Here is a 21249-nt window from a genome sequence, read left to right as displayed (position 1 = left end):
TATTCAATGACTATTTTGTCAACTCATTCTTTTTAAATTCTCAGGGAGAAAAGGTAAGATTCTGTTTAGAATGACTGGAAAGTAAGTACTGTGAGATAGTCTTCAAAACCAGAGGCAGCATCCTGATGTGAGGAGAACCGCGGAGCCCTCGGTATATCTTGAGAGCGTTTCTCCTTGCCTGGTACAGAGGTCTGAGCGCTTACTTGGGCCATGACTGCAGCGAGAATAATGTCAGCGGGATACGTGGAGTAGGTGCAGCGGCTGGAGGATTTGCTAACAGGAAGAACAGGCCATGGGGGTCTGTGGTGCAAAGAGCCAGATGTGTGATGCTATAGCACTGGTAGAGGGAACACACCAGAAATCCCCAGTTTCTGCTAATAGGGTTTCTCCAAGCCTCTGCTAAAAACATTTGCCAGCAAAAATACTCTAGCGGGGACATTAACATCCGGTCCTGGTATTGCTTAAGCAGTGGCTGAGAAAAGTTATTAAGAAGAACAACGCCAAGTTAAACTCAGGCTTGAAGGTTCTTAAAGCTGCACTAAGGTTTATCAGTTGCGTGTCAGAATAGACATGGGCTTTGTTAGTATGACATGGGTAGGTAGGAAGGGAGTCTGTCTTTGATCCAGCCTTCTCCTCTGGTCACAGTGCTTGCTCAAGGACCAGGAGCTGTAAGTGACATCGCTCTGAACACTGCACAAAAACAGCTGTTTCTGGAGTGTGTGTGTGTGTGTGTGTGTGTGCAAGAGCAAGAGGCAGGAATCTTCAGGGTGTGGCTTGAGGGAGTCAGAGGTTCTTACGTGGGCCCTAAGTGTGGATCTTTTCAGCTTATTCCAGACCTGGGAAGAAACTGGCCAGCAGCTGGGCAAGTTCAGGGTTTGGGGACATCAGAATTTCACTGGGATTGAAATAACACTTGAATTGTGTTTTCCACGGGAGCTTACTTTTACTGTGCAGGGGCTGAGCCGCGGGGGACTCCTCGGGAGGGGGCTGCTGACTTGTGCAGACTCCTCGGGAGGGGGCTGCTGACTCGTGCAGATGCTTGCAGGAACGTAGGGGTGGTGAGGGCAAACCGGGGAGGCTCTTGACTGTTGTGACTTTCACTCTTCTGGTTCTGTATTGGGGTGAGGCACAAAGCCAACGTCCCGTCTAGGACTTCATTTAATAAAACCGTTCTTGGGTTTCAGAAGCTGAAGGCGCTGCAGACCTACAGTATGACCGAGTCCCACCTTGGGTCTCTGCGGGATGAAGAGTCAGAGGAAAGACTCAAGCATGCCCAGGAGCTCCAGGCCCTTCGAGAAAAGATGGAAGTTCAGGTGAATTGATGGGCACTCCATGCCCTTCTGTCCAGAGCAAGCCAGAAATCTAGCTGTCCCCACTGAGGCTTCTGTTTTGCTTTGTGGATTCAATGAAGTTGAGAGACATCAAATCTCTGTATTTTCAGGCTTGATATATTGATCAGTATGAAAGCAGAGAATAAGATTCTCGGGCAAGACTGGTGACGAGTTTAATCCTAATATTTACCTGATATGTATACATATATGTAAACATTGATGGGCCTTTTTGACATTTTTGTCTCGAACTTTCATTCTAACCAAGAATTTAGAAAGAGCAACAGTGTCCTGAGATATTTCTGACAGATCTGTGGTGTGGTAGTAAATCCTTAGCTGTCAGCTCGGAGCTAAGAGTTCCTGTGGTGTGCAGGCTCCTTTCAGGCCACCGCTATGAAGTCACTGAACAGAGCTGGCCACTGCTGGGAGAAACTTGCTTAAGTCCAGGCAGAGGAGGTGGATGTCACTTATAAGGCCACAGCAGGGACAGTCAGCAACTGCAGCCCAAGGATGAGCGAGCATTTCTGTCTGCTCTTCAAGGGTGGCTGAGAAAGAAACTCAGAAATCCGCCTGCCTCTGCCTCCCTGAGTGCCTGTCTGCCGCTGAGGCTGCCTTCATGGTGTCCCATTGGCTTTTTACTGCCCACCAAGACCAAGTGCATCTTGAGAGGAAAGGGGTTATCTGGCTCACACTTCAGTGTTACAGTGCGTGTCAACGGAAACAACTTGTTTTCCTCAAGGGCCACCGCAGGGATGCCACCGCAGGGATGCCACCGCCCACAGTGGGCTGGGTCCTTCCGCAGCAATTATTAAGAAAGTGCCCTGCAGGCTTGCCTACAGGCTGGTCTCAGGGGGTGTTTCTTATTGAGGGTCTCTCTTCTCAGATGACTCTAGTTTGAGTTAAGTATACAGACAAACAAACAACCTGCAAAACTAATCCACAGAGAGGTTCATGGATTTTACGTCATAAAAAGGTCATTGTCTTGGGGAGAGGGCTTGGCCAATAAAGTGCGTGCAATACAAGCATGAGGACCTTAGTTTAGATCCCCAGGGCCCACATAAAAAACACGACCAAGAGCGCAGCAGTCTAGATCATTAGAGCTGGGGGGTGGGGGTGGCAGAGACAGGTTTCCAGGCTCATGGCTCACAGCCCAGTCAGTGTAGCCAATTGGTTTAGCGAGAGACCTTGTCTCAAAAATAAGATGGAGAGTGCCACCTGGCCTACACACACACACACACACACACACACACACACACACACACACACAAGCATGTATAAATACACATGCACACATATGTGTTCATGTGTGCGCACACAGACACCACCTTTCTTTTCCTATAAACTTGAACTCTGTTAATATCCTTTCCTCTCTCTCTCTCTCTCTCTCTGTCTCTCTCTTTCCCCCTTTTTTTTCTTTTTGGTTTTTTTGAGACAGGGTTTCTCTGTGTAGCCCTGGCTGTCCTGGAACTCACTCTGTAGACCAGGCTGGACTTGAACTCAGAAATCCACCTGCCTCTGCCTCCCAAGTGCTGGGATTAAAGGCGTGCGCCACCACTGTCGGGCACCTGGCTTCTTTCTTCCTTCCTTCCTTCCTTCCTTCCTTCCTTCCTTCCTTCCTTCCTTCCTTCCTTCCTTCCTTCCTCCCTCCCTCCCTCCCCCCCCCCCCCCTCTCTCTCTCTCTCTCTTTCTTTCTTTCTTTCTTTCTTTCTTTCTTTCTTTCTTTCTTTCTTTCTTTCTTTCTTTCTTTCTTTCTTTCTTTCTTTCTCCCCCTTCTCCTTTTTTTTTTTTCTTTTAACTTTTTGGGATGGTTCTCATGTAGCCTAGGCTGGCCTCTATTTGCTGTGTGTCTGAGAAAGACTCTAACCTTGAACTCCTGACCTTCCTTCCTGCTTCCAACTTTTAAACGTGCGAATTACAGCCATGAGCCACTGCACTGGGCTTTTTTGCTTCTACCTTTTTTTAAAAAAAGATTTTATTTATTTATCTTATGTATGTGAGTATACTGTTGTCTTCAGACACACCAGAAGACCAGAAGAGGGCATCCTATTACAGATGGTTGTGAGTCACCATGTGGTTTCTAGGATTTGAACTCAGGACCTCTGGAAGAGCAGGCAGTGCTCTTAACCTCTGAGCCATCTCTCCAGCCCAACATGTGGAAATTAAGCCTTTTGTTATTATAGTTGCTTGTGGCTGATTTGTCTCCACTCTTATATTGGCCTTTCAATTTTGCTTTATTTGTTGTCTGGCTGTAAAAGCATAGTTTCTGTGGTAAAAGTTATTAAGTAGTCAGCCTTTTTAAAAGAGTCATTTTCATTTTTATTTATCTGTTTGTATGTATCTCTGTATATATATATGCGCATATATATATATATATATATATATATATATATGCATGTGCGAGGGCGACTACAGAAGCTAGAAGAGGGTGTTGGATCTTCTGGGGCTGGAGTTACAGGCAAATTGCAAGCCACCGGAATCAGGTGCTAGGAGCTGATCTCAGGTCCTCTGCATGAGCCGCAAGCTCCCTCACTGCCGGCGTGTCTCTGTCTCTTCTTGACTGTTGTACTCACTCTGAGATTTAAAAGGAAAATATTCCTGTGTTTTCTTTGAGTAATTCTATGGCCTTTAATTATTATTATTTTTAGTGTTTTAATTTTTATGTGTAATTATCTGACCTGTCTATAGTTGGCTTTGGTTTAAAACAAACATTTTACATTGTTTGTTTGTTTGTTTGTTTTTCTTTCTGGTCAATAACACCAGTAGTCAGTGATCTATGCCCCCATTCTTTTTCACGCTGTTTCCATTTCCCCCCCCACATGGTTCAGGTCCTCTATTCTGTTCCAATAGTCTCCCTGTCTGACCAGGAGCCAGTACTTTTTACTTTTCATAGTTTTGTAGTTTATATTTATTACTACCCAGAGGGCTCCATTTGACAAGCTTCTGTTCTTTTTCAGAAAACAGAGTGGAAGAGAAAAATGAAGGCCCTGCATGAAGAGCGGGCAGCCGAGAGGAGACAGGTAGCTCTTGTTTGGCAGCAAGGGTTTGGCTCCCCGTGACCTCTCATCATCGCCCCCCCCCCCCATCCACCGTGCCACCCACCCCCACCCCCACCCCATTCCCTACCTAGAATTGGCTATCTGGTGTTTCATCGTCAATACTGCTCATGGCTGCCGGTCCCCTTTAATATACAAATGGGCCATTTGTCTATCCCACAGCTGCCTTACCCTGCTGTGCAGCCCCAGCCCCACCCCCGCCAGCCATGGTCTGGATCCCATGCATCCTGCACTAAGTGGTACCTGCTTTCAGGCTCTCGTGTGCTGTTAGCCTCAGATGAGTCATCAGTCCTATTATGTCCTTCACGGCCAGGGAGAACCAGGTAGATCAGATCTCAGTGACATTTCAGAGGGAGTCTAGTGCAGGGCTCACATACTGAGGCCCAAGCACAGGGAGCACAGACCTCGGGACTCAGAGCGTGCTTCTGTATAGATGCCCAGGGAACAGGCAAGTTAGGGAGGTCGTTGGTTACCTTCCTCAGGCTCTGCTGGCCCGTGGTCCAGAGATGCCATGACGCATGGCGGACGGAGCTTGTCCCATGGGACACCTGCTCCCACTGCATTGTAGAGTTGCCCAGTCCCTGTGCGTGCGGTGGTTTTGTTTCGTTTATATTCTCTGGAGTATCTTTGCCCAAGTATTAATAAATGGCCACATTTCACCTCTGCTCTTACATCAGAGGTGGCAACATGTTTTTCTCCACTTGTTTTTTTTTTTTTTTTTGGATTTTTGGATTTGGTTTTTTCGAGACAGGGTTTCTCTGTATAGTCCTGGCTGTCCTGGAACTCACTCTGTAGACCAGGCTGGCCTCGAACTCAGAAATCCGCCTGCCTCTGCCTCCCAGAGTGCTGGGATTACAGGCGTGCACCACCACCGCCCAGCTTTTTCTCCACTTGTTTTATCTGAAGATGAATTTGATGATTTTTGAGGGGTCGGTTTTACCTGAGTGTCCTCAGTGGGTGCCTTCATCTGACAGAACCTTTGTCCGTCCCCGTTCTTGGGAGACTGCATTCCATTTTCGCTTCCCATTTCTTCCCCAGCACAGCTCAGACATGTACCCAAACTAGAAGGCAGCTAGAATTGTTAGAAAGTCACCTGCGGGATTTGAGAGATGGCTCAGAAGTTAAGAGTGCTGGCTGTTTCAGAGGTCCTGAGTTCAATTCCCAGCAACCACATGGTGGCTCACATCTATCTGTAATGGGATCTGATGCCCTCTTCTGGCCTGCAGGTGGAACACTGTATACATAATAAATAAATTTTAAAAAAAAGAAGCCACCTACAAGCATTTGGCTGTAGGGCCTGCCCTTCTCTCTTGGGGTCCTTGGGCCTCTAACAAACATCTCACTGACCAACCGTCTCATGCCCACCAGCTGCAGGAGGAGAATGAGAGGCTCCACGTCACCCTGTCTCAGGATCAGAAGAAAGCAGCTGCCCAGTCTCAGCGCCATATCAATGCCCTCCGCGCCCAGCTTCAAGAGCAAGCCAGGCTTATCGAGTCCCAGGAGGAGACGGTAGGCCCATCCTTTCCCTCCTCAGGGATCACAACTTCCAGGCCTCTTCTCTGTGAGGATGGCTCTGCAGTTGGTGTCATTAGGCTCCACAGGAGAGTAAAGAAAGGCAGGAAGCAGGATATGGAATATGTGACCCTCCCCATGGGGGTCGTGACTGGCAGGTCCATGGATTTAATGGCTGATGAAACTGGCTTGTTTAAGTCTGCACGGGGGGTTTTCTGTGACAGTGACTGAGTGGGACACAGAGCTGTGCTCCTTATAGTGCGTTCACAGATGTAACTTACCAACCAGCCCCCTCCCCATAAAGGAACGGCTTCCGAGGAGGTTTTCTAATAAGTCAGTGAGAAAGAAGTTGCTGGCTGGGTGCATGCTCTTCACCTGATTTGGTAATTTTCCTAACCAGCCGTACTCAACTCCCCTTTGGAAGGCCAGAGTTGGGGGAAAGCTGTCCCTCTGCCTGCCGAGCCCCACCTGTGGCCTCAGGTTCCTGTTCTCCACATAACCCTGGAGTTACTGCCACTGTCCTCAAGCCCCTTGTTAGGTACACTTTTCTGGTGTCTAGTCACATCTGTCAATCACTGTATCCACCTGTCACAAAACTTTTCCTGGGAGAAAACCTGCAGATCTACTTACCCTGGTTAGGGAACCAGGACAGACCAAAGTACAGATACTGCCAAAGTCCAACTTGGTGAACCAGTGAGTTTTTCTGGGGTTACTTACAGAGGTATGGCTGAGGAGCTACTTATGAGAGTGTAAATGTGATAGCTGTGTCACCAAAGCCTGCCCCAGCATGGGTGACACCTCACAAAAGCTGGGAACCTGGAGCACACCGCACAGCCTGCAGGCAGCTCGACAGGCTGGAGAATGTCCTCTCCAAGAGACTCAGTTGGTCTTGGTTTCTTCCAGGCAGCTCACCTGGATTCCGTTTCTTGTAGGCAGCTCATTTGGTCTCAGAGCTTTCTTGCAGCATAGCTTGTCGGAGTCTCCTTGTAGCTTAGCTTCCTGAGAGTGGGACCCTTATTCTGGCAGGGAGGGGCCGAGTGAATCTGGTCAGTTTCAGGGACTTCCTGAAACTGGGAGGCCTCTTCCCCAAACATTTAAAAAGTAATTATTTATCTCAGGTGTGTGTGTGAGCATGCGTACACTACAGCCCGCATAGAGAGCTAGCTCATAGGGCATGAACTGTGGAGTTCATTTTTCCTTCTACCTTTATGTGGATTCAGGAATCCAATGCAGGTCACCAGGCTTGGGCGGCCAGTGCTTCTATCCACTGAGCTCTCTCATTGGTTCAAGACTTTGGAGATATATGATTGGTCAAAGCTAAGTTGGTGAGCAAATATAACTTTAAAGAAACTGGGTATACTGGTTGGTTTTGTGTGTCAACTTGACACAAGCTAGAGTCATCAGAGAGGAAGGAGCCTTAGTTGAGGAAATGCCTCCACAAGATCCAGCTGTAAGGCATTTTCTCAGTAAATGATCAATGGGGGAGGGCACGGCCCATTATGAGTGGTGCCATCCTTGGGCTGGTGGTCCTGGGTTCTGTAAGAAAGTAGGCTGAGCAAGCCATGGGGAGCAGGTCAGTAAGCAGCACCCCTCCATGGCCTCTGCATCAGCTACTACCTCCAGGTTCCTGCCCTGCTTGAGTTCCTGTCCTGACTTCCTCTAATGATGGACTTTGATATGGAAATATAAGCCAAATAAACTCTTTCCTCCTCCTTGCTTTTTTGCTACAGTGTTTTATCATAGCCCTAAGCTAAGACACTGGGGGAAAAACATAATTTTTAAAAAGGGTTCTTCCAATTTGTTGGTTGCCGTTTTGTCCTTTTGACAATGTCCTTACAGAAACTTTGTAGTTTTATGAGGTCCCATTTGTCAATTCTTGATCTTAGAGCATAAGCTATTGGTATTCTGTTGAGGAAAATTTCCCCTGTGCCCATGTCCTCAAGCGTCTTCCCCAGTTTCTTTTCTATTAGTTTCAGTGTGTCTGGTTTTATGTGGAGGTCCTTGATCCACTTGGACTTGAGCTTAGTACTAGGAGATAAGAATGGATCAATTCGCATTCTTTTGCACGCTGACCTCCAGTTGAACCAGCACCATTTGTTGAAGAGGCTATTTTTCCCCCCACTGGATGGTTGTAGCTCCTTTATCAAAGATCAAGTGACCATAATTCTGTGGGTCCATTTCCGGATCTTCAATTCTACTCCATTGATCTACTTGCCTGTCACTGTACCAATACCACGTAGTTTTTAACACAATTGCTCTGTAATACTGCTTGAGATCAGGGATACTGATTCCCCCAGAAGTTCTTTTACTGTTGAGAATGGTTCTCTGAAGGCAGTCCTGGTCTCTCATCCCTGAGAGAGCTGAGCAGACTGTCTGTCACCCAGGACTGCTGAGTACCACTCTTCCTTGGGGCGGTGTCTTTCCACATATGCACAGTGGGAGATGACATGTGCATGGGGCTGGGTAGGGAGCTCTGAACGGGTGATGTGACAACAATGGCTGCCCTTTCTTCCCTATTCTGGGCAGATCTACTGCTCAGAGCAGAGCAGAGCAGAGTCCCTCCAATGTCCTCTGCGGGCTGTATAACCTGCTCTATCCTGCCTTTTGCAGATCCAGACTTTGTCCCTCAGGAAGGTGGAGGGTAAGTCTGCTGTGGGAGCTTAGTATCAGAGTTTGGGGGTATCCTGGGCTCTTTCTCTTCCACCACCCAGGTGATTTATGGGTAGAGGGATGGTGATAGCAATCCATGGGACATGCGGTGTGATGTTAGGTTTTTGAACTGGGCAAGGGACAGGGCTTATGGGAAAGAGGGTATTTGTGCTGAAGGCCTACCATCAGCTCCCAGACATTCATGCCTGGTCTGTCTGATTTTGTCCAGTGGGAGGGAGGGGGTGAGGGTCTTGGGCCTGGTGTTGATGAAGCTGGTCCTTAAGTAGTCTTTTTGATTCACCATGTCAGTAGCATGACGTTAATGACAACGGTGCCGGGCCAAGTTCTTCTTGCCTGTCTTCATATTACGCTGCGATTAATGTGGGGTGGGGGTTATTACTCTATTTTCCACATAAGAGAACGGATGCTGAGTGAGGTTCAGGGGCTTATCAGCTCCCCTGTGTTTGTGACCTTTTCCCATTCTGCCCCTCTGGTAAAGATGAATCTGTGGAGGGCTGACCCTTACAGGCCAGCACTCACCTGGGGTACTTACTAAACCTTTCTCTGTGTCGGGGGTGGGCTGTAGGGTTCTGGTGTCACTAATTGTTCCTGTCTTCTCAGAAGTCCAAGAGGTGCCAAAGGTGCAGGCTGTAGTCACAGAGGAGGACTCTTCTGAAGAAGGTGGGTCTCTCTTTTTCTGTCAGTAAAGAAAGCAGATAGGTTGCTCTCTCTCTCTCTCTCTCTCTCTTAGATTTCTTTACTTAATGTATTAATTAATATATGAGTTCTCTATCTGCATGTACATGCATGTACATGTACTTGCCAGAAGAGGGCGTCAGATCACACTATAGATACTTGTGAGCCACCATGAGGTTGCTGGGATTTGAACTCAAGACCTCTGGAAGAGCAGTCAGTACTTTTAACTGCTAAGCCATCTCTCCAGCCCCTTTAGTATCTCTTTAACTGTAATCTGGACACATGAAGCTGTGGTGGAAGGACACAAGGACACTGGGTAAATATTTCTTCAGCACCTTGTGTGCACCAGGTGTCGTGCTTAAAGGTACTAATGTTCGGTCTGCAGGATCAGTGAGCCACAGGCTACAGGATGCCTGTTCTACTGACTTCTAGCATGATTGGTTTTCAAGGGCACAGAACTTAACAGAATATGTAATTAACCTTGGCATTAGAAAATTTCCTAGTAACAGCAGAAACATATGAGAAAGTTCCTTATAATGGTAGGGTAGCCAGGTAACAGTTACCTAGGCCTTAACATTTTACCTAGGCCATAACATTTTATCTAGTCCTTAAAATTTTATGTAGGTCCAACAATACGGCTGGGGTTGACTTGGGAGGGGCCAGGTATGTGCATTTTTAGGTCAAGTAATTCCAATACATACTACACTGTAAGAGGGAAGATCGTCACCCAGAGAGGGAACTTGAGGGGAAGACATTATTTGGGGTTTAATCAGGTTCAGAACAGGACCAAATTCAGTGGTAGCAGAGAGTTCAGTGGCAAGAGATGGTATCAGGTGGAGGCTGGGCTGAGGCTGGAGCTGGTCTGGCATCTGAGACCAGAGTGGAGCCCAGGGAAGAAGTTATTTTCAAAGCTTAATTCCAATCCAAAAGCTATGAGTTGACCCGACTCACGACTGACTGAACCCAGACCTTCGAGGTCCAGGATGGCAGGAGATGGGAATATAGGTGGGTGGGGAGTCTGAGACAGTGACACCCAGAAGGAAAACCGGCTCATCCTCTAATGGGAGTGGTCTGCTGTCTACTCACTTGGAGGCAGGAGTTGCCAGAGACAGGAAGTCACCAGCAGGTGCAGCAGGGCTCTGGGGCTGAAGGTCTCAGGAGGGAGTTCTGACCTTGCTTCCTGTCTCCTCCTGCAGAGCTGGAGGCCTCCCGGGAGGAGCGGCAGGAGCAGCAGAAGGTGTTAGCGGCTCTCAGGAAAAACCCTACTTGGCTGAAGCAGTTCCGGCCCATCCTGGAGGACACCCTGGAAGAAAAGCTGGAAAGCATGGGAATAAAGAGGGTCAGCTCCTGGGTGGCCATTGAGTTAGTCATTTGATTATGTGTTTAAAAAGACGGGGGCTTGCTGTGCAGCTCAGGCTGGCCTTGAACTCACACCAGCCTCCGGGGAGCTGGAATTAACCTAGCATGACATTACACCAGAGACTGTTTTAAGGGCTGAGTCCTACAACAAAGACCGAAAGTGTTGTCACCTAGAGAGGTGATTTACTGTGCTTTATCTTACAGGGTCAGTTTCTTCCTTAGCTCACCGCCGTCTGGCCAGCTTCGGTCTGCTCTCTGCAGCGGAGAAGTCTCTCTGCTCTTTTATAAGTCTTGGTTCCTCTCACTGCTCTTCACTCATTGGCTACTTCCCCCCATCTCTAATCACGTGACAGAGGGCAGTCAACTGGCTGAGTCTGGTCTACGGACCAGTCCAATTTGCAAGAGCACCTATGGGAGTCCGCCCGCCGTCTATGTGCGGAACAGGCGGCTGCTCCTGGGTGTGTGTGAACAGGGCGTCAGGGACATCTATTAGTAAGTGAAGATACATTATGTTTTATCAGAGCAGCCCAGCAACATAGCACTGAACTTCCATTCACATTTCAATGAGTAAGATTAGAAACGCAAGGCAAACAAATGCAGACAGTTTTGCAGAGATGTTCACTGAGATTGCTCTGTCTTCATCTGCTGCTTAATCCAGGTCGTATTTAAAAAATGTCTAATTCTGATCAATCTTCACCTGGGATTCGGATGCCTCCCAGACCCTCTCCTGGGCTCCGGCTGGGTGGCTGATGCCCAGGAAACTTCTAGAAGTGCACACTGCTATTTGTAGTCCAGTTTTCAAATACTGTTAAGCAGGAAGAACATAGCAGTGTGGAGAGGAGTGAAGTGAAGCGGGCCGTGCTCTCCCCCTGGGTTCAGTTGTGTGCCAGGAAAGCCCTGTCCAGGTCCCTCACTGTGTGAACCGTGACGCGGCCCTTTGCTGAAGCCCGTGTAGTGCGTGCTGATAGAGCTCCCAAACCCCGAATCCTCAGGATTTCTGCCGTGTGTAGAGCTCATCCTCTCTCTTCTCATGTCACCTCCTCTGATATAACACACCAGACGCCAGTCACAGTAGTAGTAGCTCTGCGTCAGCAGCGATTGGGAAAGGAGGAGGGTCTGTGTTCACAAAAGTGAACTTTTGTCTCCTCCAGGACACAAAGGGAATTTCAGCTCAGACTGCCCGCCGCCTGGAGCCCCTGCTGAGAACCCAGCGGGAGCAGATAGCCAGAAGCTTCCGAGAATTTCCTAAACTGAGGGAAAAACTCAACAAGGAAGTGAACAGCAGGGTGAAGGAGAGGTGGGAGAGTACGCCTGTGGTGTCCCAGCCAGACGGCCGGCCTCCAGGTAAGCCGAGCCCACGACCCGAGGGGAGGATTCCGCCCTGCCTGAGGTGGAGGGTGCTGCTCCTCCTTCCATCAGGATGCGTCTGATGAATTGACCTTGTGGGTTCCTCCAGAGTAGGGCTGAGTTGAGATCCTTGTGCTTCGGGTGGAGGATTAAAGGATACACAGCTTCCATCATTTCATCCATTGTGGGCGTGCACGGCCAGAAGGATGCCAATCTCCTGTCCTGCAGCTCAGAGTTGAGCAATTTGTGTAACTAAAGTTTGCCGAGTGCAGCGTGCATATCTTTGGGGGACATTAGAGATGATTTTAGTTGGTACATGGACCAGTTGTTTCACAACTTATTCTTTTTTGATACATGAGTTTCGGGGGGAAAAAAAATCCCGGCATAGCGATCATGTTGGGTAATAGAATTATTTCTCATATACATATAAAGCCAGTGTTTTACATGTTATTACTTAATGCAACATGTTAAAGAGATAACAGGGCAGGTGGTATAAGAATATGGTAAAAAGCCTGGCAGCGGTGGTGCATGCCTTTAATCCCTTTAATCCCAGCACTTGGGAGGCAGAGGCAGGTGGATTTCTGAGTTCGAGGCCAGTCTGGTCTACAGAGTGAGTTCCAGGACAGCCAGGGCTACACAGAGAAACCCTGTCCCGAAAACCAAAAAAAAAAAAAAAAAAAGAATATGGTAAGAATGATGTGGTTATCTGAGAAACTCCAGCCCAAGTCATCCCCACCTTAACCTTTCTAAAGGAAAGATAGTTCCAGGCCTTGCAGACATCTCTGTCTGAAGTGGCTCTCCGGCTTTGATCTGTGCTTGGATTCCTTCGCTCATTGGCCCAAACGTCCCTACACTTAGCCCAGTAAATGCTTTGCCTGGCTTCATGCCAGGACCTGCCCTGTCACGTGAGAAAGCAATGGGGGCTGATGGTGGTCAGCCAGACCCGGGAGTGCTGGGCACTCAGGAGAGGCAGGCCAGGAAGCATGGCATGGTCCTCGAAGTCCTGGCTCTCAGGGAAAAGAACGGTGTCTGCTGTTTCTTCTAGGTCTTTCCCCCATTGCTCTTGTCAGAAAGCCAGGAGGAAGCCTCTCCTTTCCCTGTCGCCCTGTCCCTAGCTATGGGATTCAAGTCCTGAACTGTGTGAAGAGACATATTTTCACGACACTTTGTGGACCTTTCCTTCCTGCTCTGAGTTCATTTCCCCTCATTCCCCATGAGCCCCGTGACAGTGCTCACCTCTACCTGCTAAGAGTCTGAGGGGTTCTCAACACGTGGGTCGTGAGCCTTTTGGGGGGTCAAACGACACTTTCCCCAGATATCAGATACCCCGAGTATCAGATATTCACATTACAACTCATAACAGTAGCAAAAAAATACAGTTATGAAGTAGCAATGAAATAATTGTATGGTTGGGGGTCAGCACCACACGAGGAACTGTGTTAAAGGGTCCGAGGTATTAGGACGGTTGAGAGCCATGGCTTAGGTCACGTGTCTTGCTTGGGAGCTTGCTTTGGGATGCAGCGGCAGTTGGACGACCAGGTTTGCACCCGTCCCTTTGTTCTGTGGAGCTGAGGGCAAGTTCCTTCATAGCTTAAAGTCTCTGTAAAGCAGGAGAATCACTGTCTGAGGATGTGCCGGATGTTGGACATTGGACGGAGATCTATGCAAGGAGCTCCGGCTAGTGACTGGTACACGGTAGCTGTAAGCTGTCCTTTCCTCTTTGCAGGCCTGTCTGCCTTTCACCGATTTTCAGCTTACCCCTTCCCACTTAAGAATAAACAGATTCTCTGAGAGCAGTGTATTGCAGACAGTTTTGACCTTGAGCTACAGCAGTAAGAAACACTTCTCGATGAACTCTGTGCAGACATGTAAGTTTCACGGAAAGCACTTTAGCTCCCTGTGAGACACTTCCTCTCCTGTTTGCTTTCCGTGAATAAACATCACTGGGTGCCCTGTCTCCCAATGAGTCCCAATGCAATGTGGAACACAGAGGAGTGGCCTGCCTTGGGCACAGCAGCCTTGACTGCGAATTGAAAGGGTCTGGAAGCTCTTGGCAGTCATGTGGTCCTGCAGCGACCTCTGGTGGCAGCAGGGTCTTCCTGCAGGGCCTCTCGTATTTGAGGTTGTGAGTCGTCAAGGTTGTGAGCAAAGTTGGTCTGGATCCTCAGACTGACTGGCTTCTCTGGTCTTCTGTAATGATGGTGTGACCCTGAGACACTGAATACACTCCCAGCGCCTGACGAAACTGGATCTTTCTCCTAGCAGAGGGACTCATGATGTAGGGCAATGGTCAATGTATTATGGCTTAATCATCTGTGGTGTTAGACTGTCTTCTACATTATTTCGGGACTACAGGCCCCGCATTGGCACATTCTGTGTCCTTTCTGTATTTCCAGTCAAAAGCCAGCGGATCACACTGGCCAAAAGGGAGGTCCGGCCAAAAACCAGGACTGTGGCACTGCCATCCAAACCAGCAGAACCTTCTACGCCAACTCTTCAGGGCCACAGCAGTCATGGCCCCGGCCTCACCCAGGTGTCCACCCCCATTCCACGCCCCAGAGTGCATGGACCCTCCAGTACCCCTGTTTCCCCTGGGCCCGGGCTGAGGTGAGCTCTAGACTTTGGCCTCTTGTAGGGTCGGAGGTGGTGGTGCTTGGCCTCAGGAAATCTATCCTAGACCCTGACAGAGCTCTGCATTACAGGGGAGGGAAGGGGACAAACACACACACAGGAAGTACCTTAGGTAGTATCCCTCAAGAGCTTCTGAGAAGAGACTGGGAATCCTTTACTCCCAGTCCAGGAAGGCCTCCCTCCCCTTCCCGTCTCTCCCTCCAACCCACAGCTGAAGTGGAAGTTTGGGGCCTCAGACACTGTGAGTGTCTGTGCTTTGCCTAGGAGAGGAACGGGGCTGGCTCTGGGAAAACCAGAAAGTCCAAGTCTGGCTTTTAAGTGTTTCTTTCTGGCCCTTGTTCCCTTCATTTTGCTTCTCAGCAGCACCTCACCTTTCAGTTCTGAAGAAGAGCCGGAGGGAGATATCGTGCAACGTGTGTCTCTTCAGCCTCCTAAAGTTCTCTCTAGGTCAGCACCCCAGCCTGAGGACACCTGGGGCTGGTCTGATTCTGAGACCTCAGAGGAGAGCGCCCAGCCCCCCGGGAAGGACTCAGGCGGGCTGGCTTCCTCAGGTGAGCCCTTCTCCAGCTCCGGGTTCTTCGTGCCCTGGAATGATGGTTCTGGTCTGGCACTTCTTTGTCTCAGCCATGCCAGGAGACTTGGGTGGGGCTTATTTAACCCCATGTTTGTATCACTGGGTGTCTAAATTTTGGAGGTTTGGGGAGCCCCCTCACCTTCTTCATGTTTCATGGTCTTACCGGCAGAGCAGGCCATCTAAGGCATAGCTCCCTTTGGGGACATATGGGAGAAATGGCCAGCAGAAGGTAGCCAGAAGCCTCGAGCAAATCTCCACCAACAACAGCCTTTGGGCCATAGCGCCATTTAATCTGTGTAGGGAAGAAACGGTTGTTTGACATTTGCTTCAGAGACAAACGGGATGCCAATTGTTGGTGAAATGGGTTTTATGGACTGAAGCTAAGTTTTCTTGCAGTTGGAGTGAATTGTTCTTTAAACTTAACCATGCTCTATCTCCTATGATATCTCATGATGAGGAGTTGAACATTTCTCCTGTCATAGTAACAGCATCTGCTCCCAGCCTTCAAGGTTCCCTTATAAGACCCACCGAAGGAAGCCAAGCCTCGGGTTCAGGTTGTGTTTCTCGGTCCAGGTTGAGCTGGAGAATGTGGAGCTTACAGTTTGGACTTTGTAAAGGAGAAACAAGGGGACCCTGCAGTTTGCAGTCTGAAGTGCTTCTCTTAATGGAGTCTGCAATGCTTCTTCAGGCCTGCAGCATAGTCTAAGCCTGTCAGCCATTAGCAGCCACTGGATGGAGAGTTAGCTTTCTGGATGGAGGCTTGCAACCTCAGCAGGTGCTGATAGGCTGGCAAGATGATGGAGTGTTGGCTGTGTTACTCTCTGCTTGTCCTTGTGCAAGGATTCTGATTTCTTTGTTGTAAAAAAAAATGACATATTTTAACAAAACAACTAATAAGGGGTGGGGGTCAAGCAACTCAGTGCTTGGCACAGAGTAGGAATTTAATAAATATTTCTGTCTTTTAAAGACTCATTTTAATTATGTGCAAGTCTCTGTGTGTGGGTATGTGAAGTGACGCAGAGGCCTGTGGATGCCAGAAGAGGGCGCTGGAGTACTTGAAGCTGGAGCTCAGTGCTTGTGAGCTGACCCATGGCAACCAAACTCAGGTCAAGCAAGCTAGACCCTCTTGACTGCGGAGCCGTTCAGCCCCAGTACCCACAGTGATTAGTCATCCAAGGGCCGTTACAGTTCCACAAGCCTGCAGGGACTCTTAGCATTTGAATCCAGGGAGCTGGACGAAGTTCGAGCTAGGCTCCTCAGTCAGCTTGGTCTTACCATGAATCCGGGGCCCGCTGATAATCTGAGTTTCTGCTTGCCACCTGTTTCCTGCATGGAATTCACAGGAAGTTGTTCCTGTGATACTAATATTTGGTCTCTGTGTTTGTCTGTGGGTGGAGGTGTTGAAGGAAGACATGGGAGACACTTCTAAATCATGGTGACTGAAATACCCAGGAACAGCACAAAGAGAGAATTGTTTATTTTGGTGCTTGGTTGCCAAATGCCATCACTGAAGGGGTCTCTGGAACAGATCATATCCTAGCAGACAGGAATCCAGAGAGAGGAGTACAGGGAAAGGCCAGGACATGCCCATAGAAAGCTGCTTCTTCCAACCGGGTCCCACCTTCTACCTTTCACCACACTTCCAGAATGTCACCCCAGGATGAATCTTTCAGGGGATGGATCCAGTAATCCACTGATCAGATCAGAGCCCTCACGACCTAACTGCCTTTGATAATGTCTCGCAGGCACGCCCCGAGGAGGTGTGCTCTACAAATTCCCTAGGCCATTCCCAATCCAGTCAACTTGACAAAATTAACCATCACACATTGCCTGACATACCAGTCTTTGTAGTTAATGAATTACAAAATTAAATGAATTAAACAGAAGGCTGCCTCTGCCTTGGATTCATTAGAGGGACGACCTTTCCCTGTTGCCTCCACCGGCAGCCACGTCGTAACTCAGCACAGTTCCATGATGAAGGCATTCTTTTTGTCTGTCTGTTTGTTTTGTTCTATCTAACACCTATCTATCTGTCTGTCTGTCTATCTATCTATCTATCTATCTATCTATCTATCTATCTATCTATCTATCCATCCATCCATCCATCCATCTATCTATCTATCTATCTATCTATCTATCTATCTATCTATGAAACCAGGCTAGTATTAACCTGGACCTTCTGTCTTCTTTTCCCTCTTTGGGGGAGGGGAGGTGCGAATTCTGTCTTTCCTCTTGACTCTATCCATCTGTCCCCGCTGGAGCCTAGACGTGGTCCACAGGGACTAAGTGTCCATTCTCCAGGCGTGTTCCACTGACATGGCTCCTTGTCCCCCTTCCAGGAACACTGGTGCAGTCCATTGTCAAAAACCTCGAGAAGCATCTTGAAACCCCAGCAAAGAAGCCTTCTGGAGGGGTTGACATGTTCTTAAGGCCCAACGCTGCCCTTCAGAGGTCTTCCACACCAGCAAGAAAGTCTCAGGTAGGACGCTTGAAGATGACTCTGCATCCCGTAGAGAGACAGCCCCAAATATAAGGGCTCTGGAGTGAAGGGTTGGGGAAAGACTGAGCAAGTATCAGTTGGATGTTTCCTGAGAAGGCCATTGCACGTGACAGTGTCTCCTTTGTCGCTATAGACACAGAAAGATGACTACTTTGGATTTCTTTTTTCTGTGGCCCATGTTTAAAAAGCCCTTTGGTTCATTATATAAGTACTTCCTGAGGAGGTCTAGGTCCTAGTCTCCTACCCCCGCGACCCTCCTGTTGTGGTTGCTATCTTCCTGTGCTGTCTCTTCCATGGTCCAAGTCTCCCCAGCCCTCACTTCACAGAAGACCCCAACCCAGGGCTGACACAAAGCACTGTCCACCAAGGGCGGGCATCAGAGTGGTGCCACCCAGCACATCAGATGGAGGAGTGTACACTTGTCCCGAGTATTCAAGGTGGTAGGTGCCTCACCACTACACCTCCTGATGGCCTGGCCTTTCTCAGGCTGTTCTTGTCACAGGATTTGCAGACTTAGCACTCATGTGAGCACCAGATTCTTTTGCTATCCTCTCCCCCCATCAGGGGACAGTTCCCACTTCCTGTTATTTTCTAGGGTAGAAAAACAATTCTTTTTACTTCACTTCTTTCAACCACAAAGGTTTTTTTTTTGGGAAATGATTATGATGTTGCCCACAACAACAACAACAACAACAACAACAGTAGTAGTAGTGGTGAGCAGTTTGTCATTGAGCAGGCCCCTTAGGCCCTCACTCTTTGTTTTATAATAGCACTGTCTATCTACTTCTTTTTTTTTTTTTTTTAAATCACACAATCTTGGAGTTTATGTAAAGAGCCCCAAGTTCTCCTGTTCTCCATTTGGAAAGAACACCAATAGGAAAAACAGATGGAGGTGGTGTCTAGGCCCTGGATGCTATCTTCTTACACACCAGGATGAAATACATGGGATGTCATATGTCAAAACCCAGGCCCAAGCAGCCAGCAGAGGTACAGAGAACCAAGGACAGGAACTCCTGGCCCGGACTGTTACTCCTGTCTGGATGTAACCTAGCCCAGCAGCAGACTTCAGTCTTCCCACTGGCTGCAGCCCAGACCCATTCCAGGCTCCCCATCTCCTCTCACGTTTAGTGTTTGCCAGGCAGCTCTGAGCTCCAGCCCTCAAGGAAGGGTCCTTTCTATTAAGGTGCATTTGTCTGAAGAGCTTCAGAAGTTCAAGTTCTGTTGATGTGAGGAGTTAAAAAAAATCTGTATATAACATTACTCCCATCTCCCTTTTTATTAGATACTGTGTTGGTTTCATCTTGGAGCCCATGAAAAGATTTCTAAGTTCTTCCTCTTCCTCTGTTGTGAATGAACATTAACAGTCTAACATGGATAGATGATACTGTGAGCATGCGTGCTGCCCAGGTTGAAAGGCAATCGTGAACAATCAGATTGACACATGCACCTCCCCAGGGTGCTTGCCTTGGCCTAGTTAGTAGGATACCTGAGGATCCCATCGCTGTGGCCCTGAGTCTCTGGAGCAGGTTTTCGGAGGCCGGGAGCTTGAAAGGCAGGGCTCGGAGTCTCCTCTCCCAGTTACTTGTCTCTGCCATCACTTCCCTCTGCTTCTGAACTCTCTGCTACCTTCCTGCATTTATCAGTGTCTATTTTCTCCTCTTCTACCTCTGCAGCTTTCAGAAGATGAGAGTGACTTGGAGATCTCGTCTTTGGAAGATCTCTCTCACGACCTGGGACAGAGAGGGAAGCCAAAGCCTTTGTCCCACCCGAAGCTCCCAGAAAAGTTCGACGCCAGCCCTTGGAACTCTGGGCCACGGCCCAGGATTCCTGGCTGGTGATTCTGCCTATGTTTGCCAGAGGGCTTAGCCTTGTTTTTTGGCTGGTCTCACCCAGATGGAAGAGGCTGTCAGGCCTTCTGCTCTTACTAGCAGCCAGGAAGTCTTTCCCTTGAAGAGAAGAAGCAGAATGGAGATAGACGGGACCACTATCCATTCCCTGACTGCTACCCCAGAAAGCTGGGTCCTGGCGCTGTGTCTTGTGTAAACGTGAGAAGGATTGTAACAGGACTTCCAAGTGTTTCTTCCATGATCTCCATGTTCAGGCCAGACTGAAAGTAGTTATTGTTTGTAAGTTTTTGTCATCTGCAGGTCAACGTGGAGTTGGATCCTGAATCAGTTACCAGTTAGGGAGTCTATGGTAGACTCTGCAGCTTCTCACTACTGAGTTGGGGTGCAGACAGAGGTAGGAGGTACAGAGTGCCTGCCTGCTGCCAGGGCCAGGCGTGGTAATCGAGTACCAGGCATAGAGGTTGTGGTGGTGTGGGAGAGGCTGGCTGCCCTGCTTTCCTTTCTGTTGCTGTGATAAACACTCCGACCAAAAGCACCTTAGAGGAAGCAAGGCTTTGTTAGACTAGGACTGCAGATGAAGGCTGGAACGGGGAGGTAGGCCCGCTTGCTGTTCCACACAGCACTACCCCTGACCAAGGACTTCACTTCACAGCCAAAGAAACACGTTGGGAACCGTCGAGGCTACTGCTTGGTAACTGCAGCTGTATGTGCTCACCTAGCTTTTCTCTACCTAGTTCAGGCCCACCTGCCTAGGGATGGTACCGCCCACAGTGGGCTGGGTCGTCACACATCTGTGTACAATCTAGACAACCCCTCACAGACATTGCTCCCAAAGCACTTCCTTTTCTCGGTTGTGACAAATGAATTTTTAAAACTAACCAGGACACCATTCCATCCAGCCCAGGATGACTTCAGAGCAAGCCTCAGAGTTGTGTTGTCAGACGGAGTTTGGTCATGGGCAGTGAAAAAGAGCAATCTGGATGACGCCTTTTGTCCCCATAGAACCACGAATTTAATTTTTGAGATCGTTTCTGAATGAGTTGTTTATATATTGACTGTACTTTTGAGCAGAGAAGGGTTGTTTTTGTTTTGTTTTGTTGTTGTTGTTTTGTTGAGTCAGGGTTTCTCTGCGTAGCCCTGGCTATCCTGGAACTCTCCCTACAGACCAGGCTGCCTTTGAACTCAGAGAGCTACCTGCCTCTGCCTCCTGAGCGCTGAGATTAAAGGTGTGTGTGATGGCATGTGGCTTAGATTGTATTTTTTTCAGTGTGAAAACATTTATTTATTATAGCGAACATTTAAATATAATGATGTATATGTCTCATGTCATTCTCTGTTATTTTTTTCAAGCTTTGGGGAGACTGAGGGTGGTGAAGAGGGGGTGAGGCAGCGGCCACCTCAGTTGTGCGAGCTTAATGCCTTTTGGGATGCCCCAATCACGGGGTGGCAAGACAGCCAGCTTTACTGAGGCACTTTTCCTGGGCAAGGTAAAGGTGGCGGAAATGGGGTTTGGCAGAGGAAGACTGCAGAGTAGAAAAATGGAAAAGGCATGTTCTAGTCAGTGCTCTAGTGCTGTGAAAAGACACCATGATTGTGGCCAGTCTTACAAAGGAAAACGTTTAGTTGGGACTGGCTTATAGTTTCAGAGGTTCTGTCCACTGTCATCATGGTGGGGACTGCCAACAAGGCCACACCCCCACCAACAAGGCCACACCCCTGCCAACAAAGCCACACCCCCGACAACAAGGCCACA

At 48.7% G+C, this 21249-nt stretch overlaps 1 protein-coding gene across 3 annotated transcripts in view; it reads left to right on the top strand.

The window, feature by feature from the left end:
* Window positions 1-20825, top strand: part of Dzip1l (DAZ interacting zinc finger protein 1 like) — a 37785-nt gene extending 16960 nt beyond the window's left edge. For 2 of the 3 annotated variants that reach the window (XM_052187549.1, XM_052187548.1), the window contains exons 7-17: window positions 1185-1313; window positions 4283-4345; window positions 5750-5890; window positions 8504-8534; window positions 9164-9223; window positions 10435-10577; window positions 11749-11941; window positions 14341-14551; window positions 14936-15126; window positions 17489-17628; window positions 19323-20825. In XM_052187549.1, coding sequence (XP_052043509.1) covers window positions 1185-1313; window positions 4283-4345; window positions 5750-5890; window positions 8504-8534; window positions 9164-9223; window positions 10435-10577; window positions 11749-11941; window positions 14341-14551; window positions 14936-15126; window positions 17489-17628; window positions 19323-19487 — 1467 coding nt within the window. In that variant the 3' untranslated portion in view covers window positions 19488-20825. The remainder of the gene's footprint in view (window positions 1-1184; window positions 1314-4282; window positions 4346-5749; window positions 5891-8503; window positions 8535-9163; window positions 9224-10434; window positions 10578-11748; window positions 11942-14340; window positions 14552-14935; window positions 15127-17488; window positions 17629-19322) is intronic. The other variant, XM_052187550.1, reaches the window with a different exon arrangement.
* The last annotated feature ends 424 nt before the right edge of the window (window positions 20826-21249 follow it).

Source organism: Apodemus sylvaticus, chromosome 7, assembly GCF_947179515.1.
Source record: "Apodemus sylvaticus chromosome 7, mApoSyl1.1, whole genome shotgun sequence".
Taxonomy (NCBI): domain Eukaryota; kingdom Metazoa; phylum Chordata; class Mammalia; order Rodentia; family Muridae; genus Apodemus; species Apodemus sylvaticus.
The sequence above is the reverse complement of the archived record's forward strand: the minus strand, read 5'-3'. Positions and strand labels throughout refer to the sequence as shown.